The sequence below is a fragment of the Biomphalaria glabrata genome, chromosome 16 (assembly GCF_947242115.1).
Source record: "Biomphalaria glabrata chromosome 16, xgBioGlab47.1, whole genome shotgun sequence".
NCBI classification, from domain to species: Eukaryota; Metazoa; Mollusca; class Gastropoda; family Planorbidae; genus Biomphalaria; species Biomphalaria glabrata.
In genome coordinates this window covers 20,201,825-20,207,824 of record NC_074726.1, presented here as the reverse complement: position 1 = coordinate 20,207,824, position 6,000 = coordinate 20,201,825, and the positions used below count along the sequence as shown (strand labels likewise).

The 6,000-nt window shown below is 36.0% G+C and overlaps 2 protein-coding genes across 2 annotated transcripts in view; both read left to right on the top strand.

The window, feature by feature from the left end:
* The window catches only part of LOC106066853 (uncharacterized), a 443,149-nt gene that overhangs the window by 240,179 nt on the left and 196,970 nt on the right, over nucleotides 1–6,000 (top strand). The gene's annotated exons all lie outside the window — the stretch shown is intronic.
* LOC106069597 (collagen alpha-3(VI) chain-like) overlaps nucleotides 1–6,000 on the top strand; it is a 130,665-nt gene that overhangs the window by 112,788 nt on the left and 11,877 nt on the right. The window contains exons 11-14 of the mRNA XM_056013587.1: nucleotides 944–973; nucleotides 2,120–2,294; nucleotides 3,249–3,447; nucleotides 3,874–4,051. Of these exons, the coding sequence (XP_055869562.1) occupies nucleotides 944–973; nucleotides 2,120–2,294; nucleotides 3,249–3,447; nucleotides 3,874–4,051 (582 nt within the window). The remainder of the gene's footprint in view (nucleotides 1–943; nucleotides 974–2,119; nucleotides 2,295–3,248; nucleotides 3,448–3,873; nucleotides 4,052–6,000) is intronic.

The following is a 6,000-nucleotide window of genomic DNA, read 5'->3' as shown; positions in this document are numbered from 1 at the left end:
TCTATCACTTTAGCAGAGTTACATTCAATATAGTTACAATAAATACTGAATGATTATTTGACTTCAGATCTGAACTTAAACCTCAGAATGTTCGTATCTCTATTACTGTTATCAGTACGTAAATTATGTTTTTATTGAAATCACTTTATCCGTAGCTGAGAATTAAATAATACTTCATCTCACAACACAAACATATTTACATTATGTATTCAATACATCTAGTACCATAGAAATAATGTTTATTGTGTTCCTAAGTAAGTTTTAGCTATTTAGTAAAAATGTTTCCAATAGCGGATTCTTTATCTAACTACGCTATTATATAGATTCGTGTTTCCGTATTTCTAGTTTTGTTGCAGCATTTTTACTTACTCTCCATCTTTCTGCTACGGAATTACTTTCTTTTTCTGTATAAGCTCGTGTCGTTTCATTGCTTCAGTTGTTTGGACATTTTTTTTCATGTATCAACTTTCTTGACTATATACAAAAAAAAGTCAAATCGCATCTATTTTTTTTTTATTCAAAATTACAACAAAATCTCTAATAGGTATTTTTAATTAAAGTTAAAAGTTACGAATTTAATTCAAAATTTAAAAAATTGGCATTGAGTTTGAGTGGTGATTGAAACTAAATGGTTTTGCACAATTTTTTTTTTCTATTTTTTGTTGCATTTTCTCAAATGACTAGGTGAGCAATGTAAATACAACAACTAGACACATCTATTCTCTTCTACACCAGCATAATGTCCAGCACAACTGTCCCTTAGTCACAACATGTATTGACACATATGTTTGTGCATTTTGTCGAGGTTACTTTGTTTACATACGAGACAGTTAAGCTATAAACTTTGAATTGTATATTTTTAGAGACTTTTTAAAGATGTGTTTTAAGAGTTTTTGTTGATTTATATTGAGATATCTGGCTATACATAAATATTGATTTTCAGAGAGTGTTTCTGAAGTCGTTGCAGACACAGGTGAGTAACTGGCCTACATACATTAAAAATTGTGAGTTTGTGTACTTTCCAAATAGAAGCAGAATACAAATTATTTAATACACAAATAAAGTAACTCAAAGATAGTTTACGTAATTGTCATAAACGTTTGTAAAATCATTAATTTTGGAATTAATTAGACTAATATCAAATATATATATATATATATATATATATATATATATATATATATATATATATATATATATATATATATATATATTTAAGTATGTAGATTTTTTTACAAAATAATTTTAACTACCGCAATTTAAATTAGTGTCAATATTAAAACAAACGGTGACCGGTCATTTCATCCCCGGTCACTTCATCCCCGGTCATTTCATCCCCTGGTAATTTCATCCCCTATCAAATATTTTTTTTCTTTTTTCATTGTTTAATTATGTTGACTATATAAACTTTGACTTTAAGCCCTCATTTCATCTAATATTTAAATAGGATTATGTAGAATGCTTTTTGACATGTTACTAATGCGTTTATAGGATTTCCCCTTCCACTTTACATTCTTGATGAGCAATCTTGTAAATCTTGTAAATCTGGGTGTGTACTTAGCTATAGCGCTTCTATTTGATGTGGGGGGGGGTGTAATATTATAATACTATCCTGCGCATGACGTAATGATCAAAGTGCGATTGGAATAATTATGACCGTGCCGCTGATAACTTATCACGAAACGCCAAGGTGTGGTGGAAGTACGACCATGTTTCACTTTATTTTATTTTTAAATTGCTCTTCTTTGAAATTGTGGCTCTTTATTTTTAGCCTTGAAATAAGGTTTTATTTTTTTTCTAATAAAGGCTGACTTCACCCATATCAGGATGTCATTTAATTTTAATTGTATTCCCATCTAATGTGTCACACTTTTTGTCATTGAAATAAAAAATTGAATATATTAAATATATCGCTGATTTCAATATTTTTACAATTACTATTTGTTAGATAAAATGATCAGATGATAAAAATACCAGGGGATGAAAGATGAAATGACCCGGGGATGAAATGACCTTGAACCAAACAATTATATAATTGAACGTGATTCTAATTAATGTTGTTAATATATGCTGCCAAAAATATAAATATTATTTTATAACTTGTTTGTTTTCTCTCAAGGGAGTGAAGCAGATATTGTTTTTGCCGTTCATTTCAACCCGAGGAGATCTAACACTGAGTTCCTGCAGCTGATAGACTACTTGAAATCTCTTGTCCTCACGTCTGATGTCAATAATCAGAAAGTCAGATTTGGGCTCTACTTTGATAAGAACAACTTTTTTTTCCAACTCAAGGAGTAAGTTCTTACAATTTTCTGACAATCTGGCCCAGTAGTTAAGCTCCATTAAAAAAAAAAGAGCGGGCTCTATAGTTTGAATTCGTGTGTAGACAAAAGTCTATTCAGGTCGAAGAAGTTCCTGGGAATAAAAGCAAACAATCTTGTAGTATCTCATTGATCTCATCTCATTAATCCATCGTTTTCTTTTAAGACCTTTCGTTTTGGCTTCAAGCTATTGGTGTGGTGCCATTTGGTTGAGCTACTTTTGCTGGTACAGATATATCTGTGCAAATACCCAGATAATAATTATAATGAATACTGTGTCTCTGCATCTCGTATCCGGCAGTTAAGTGAGACACTTGTTCAGGCACCCACTGGACAATAACATTTTGTGTTTGATGAATTTTAACTAGCATTTCTTTTTTTCTTTATTTTGCCCAGCTCAATGGGGCATAAGGCAACAAGCTAAGTGAGAAGGATTGCATTGACAAAGTGCCAGCATAGGTGCTCAAGAAAATTGAAAAAAAATCACTTTTGATTATCAGAAACAATATTTAAAACTACAATTCATTAAAATAGAATGAGCTTGGTGACTGGCCCGAAGGTACAAAAAGTTTCCAAACCAGCGGGTCTCTATTTTCAATGCCGTTGAAGACTGGGAGTTTGACCTTAGGAATTTTCAGAGGCCATTTAATCGAAACACTAATGGTAAGATAGCTGACATACGTCATGGACTAAAAAAGTTTGGTCGTTATACTGGCCACATAACACTTTTATTAACCGTATTCTTTATGAACTCTATGTGATATGCACCCACGGATAGCAAGGCTTTTACCATAACCTTTATCTCTATCGACATAAGCCTTTAGTGGCTAATACTATACAACGTTTTTATTCGTTTTATCTCTTTCATTGAACACAAATATTTCAAAATGTAAATAGTTACATCAGGAAACAATTGTTATTTCTCAGCTACACAAACACTAGTGCTATCATAGACGCCCTGGGTACCGCAAGTAAGTCACTGACAACAACCGATCAATTCGATTTGGTTTCTGTGCTCCGAGATGTTCGAACCAGAATGTTTACTCCCGCCAATGGAGACAGAGCCAATGTACAAAATATACTGATAGTCTTCACAGACACTGTGACAAGCGGAGCAGCTTTGCTGGTATGTATCTGAACTGCTGGAATATAGCCTTTGATAAAATTTGATGACAGTATGTCTATAGTCTACAAAAGTTCATGATATTTTTCAAGCTTTACATGCTCTGTTCATATCAAAGTATGTGTGTTCGCTTTATCTGTCATTATTACATTCCAGTCGGTCCATAATGTCTTTTATTTATCAGTGCTTGAATGTCATTGATGTCAATTATTCCCAATGAATTGTTGTTTTTACTGTCTGTTAGCAAAGATTGGGTGCCCAAACTATTAGCTATTAGCCGTGACTGTCTATAAGGCTGATTTATTTTGTTCGCAATGAATTCTCGACTATTTTTTGGGCGATCAATAAATGAATGCAATTTTAATTGTCTGCAATGTTGCACTGTGGGATTTTTTAAAATTTATTGTGTTAAACTCGTTTCTATTTCAGCTTCAGCAAGAGAGAACTCTGTTGAATAAAAATAAAATCATTGTGTACAGTGCAGGCATTGGTCTTAACGACAAAGCAGCCCTTGAGACGATTTCTGATGAAACCAATTTGGTCACATTTTCGGATTACTCAGAGCTGAAAAGCTACGGTGCACAGTTGAGCCAGTTGATACCCGCCTGTAAGTCATATCAGCTTTTTAGGATTAAATCTGGTCTTCGTTATTGTCGCTGCCTGGTTTTGGCTGTAGGCGTGATGACGCGAATGCTGTGTATGTTGTAGGTACCTTTTCTGGTACGGCTATAATGCTCTTCTTACCGATGTACTTTATTAAACGCACTAGATTTGCAAGTGCGCAACAACACTAGTATACTGAAGTCTCCAACGACGACATTTAGAATTACTGATAAACACACTGGTGGCAGACATGAAGTTTACTACATATAAGATAAATTACAAAAGATATTGGCGACTTCAGCCGTCATAAAATATAAATCAATAAATACTGGCTGCTCATGCCATGTAGAATAAGTAATCACATCAATGAAATGTTCACAATATAAGTCCGAAGAAAGCTCTCAAGTTAACATTAGATCAAATTCATTAAGGTACATATTACAGACAGAGAAAATCTTACATACACTCTCTGCTGGAGTTCTTCACTAACTGCCTAACATTGACCCTTATTTCAGAGTCCTTTAACTTATTCACATAACCTCGTGCTTGCCCGCATGGAATATTACAATAGGTGACTGAGTGTCACTTCATGTTGATTTGATTTGTTGATTTGTTGATTTGAGGCACATCGGCACAATTTAGGCCATGTCGTGCCTGCAGTCCCCCAAGGACCACTCTCTCTCTAAACAACAAGGGCCAGACTCCACACAGTCATATAATTAAAATCAAGGTCTATTCACAGTTAAAATAGTAAAGGTAGTAAAAATTTAAATATTTGGTAAAAATCTAATGTAAATAGTGCATGTTCACAAATTCAGAAATCAGATCTTCGTAGATAGCCCCACTTCCCGAATAAAGCCCAGTACCTTCCCAGGGTCGACATTATTAAATAGTGTTTTTAGATTAGTGGCTCTAAAATATTTCGCCCTGACATCCTGGTATCTGGGGCAATCAACGAGGATATGTTCCACGGTGAGGCGAGAGTCACAGTACTCGCAAAGTGGGGGCTCCTCTCTCTTCAGTACAAAAGAGTGCGTGATGTAGGTGTGGCCAATCCTAAGTCTGGACATGGTTGTGCTACCACGCCTTGTCAGGCCCTTAGATGTGGGCCGCCACCTGACATCCGCCACAATCTGCCTGAGTTTACTGTGAGTCTCAGCCTCCCATCGGTTCTGCCACTCTCGATAGGTGGCAGAGGCAATACTTTGTCTCAGGTCCGAGTAGGGAATTTGGGTTCCTGACACCGCATGATTTAGGGCTCTCTTTGCTTCTCTGTCTGCGGCTTCGTTTCCCTCAATGCAAACATGGGAGGGGACCCAGATGAAGGTGACATCCCTACGGTCGGCTGTTATTAGGTCCAACAGCTTCAGGCTCTTATGTACCAATGGGATGTCAGTCTTCATCCGCCCCAAAGCTTGCAATGCAGATTTGGAGTCGGAGCAGATTATAAATTTATTCCTTTCTGATGCTTTTACGGCCATAAGTGCAAGCAATATTGCGTGCAATTCGGCCGTAAAGATGGAGCAGCCATCGGGGAGTCTACGGGAGATTGTTTTGTTCCGAAAGGAGCAGGCACACGCGACCTTTCCCTCCATTTTGGATCCGTCTGTGTAGATGGTGCCACAATCTCCGTAGCTCTCCTGCAGTTCCCTAAAGTGGACTTGTAGTATGCTTGGGTCTGTATTTTCTTTTTTGAAATTAAGGAGGGATAAATTTAATTTGGGTTTATTCATTAGCCAAGGAGGATTCTGAGGGGTTTCTATTTTAGAGATTTGGTCAATGGGTGGGGTTAAATTTTGGATGGGTTCTCTCATTCGAAGGCCCAACGGCTGTATGACGTTAGGCCTTCGATTGTATAATTCTACCTCTGTGGGGTTAAATATGGAGTCAAAAGCAGGGTTCGTGGGGTTGGATTTTAGCTTGACTATATACTGCATTGCAAGCTTTTTCATT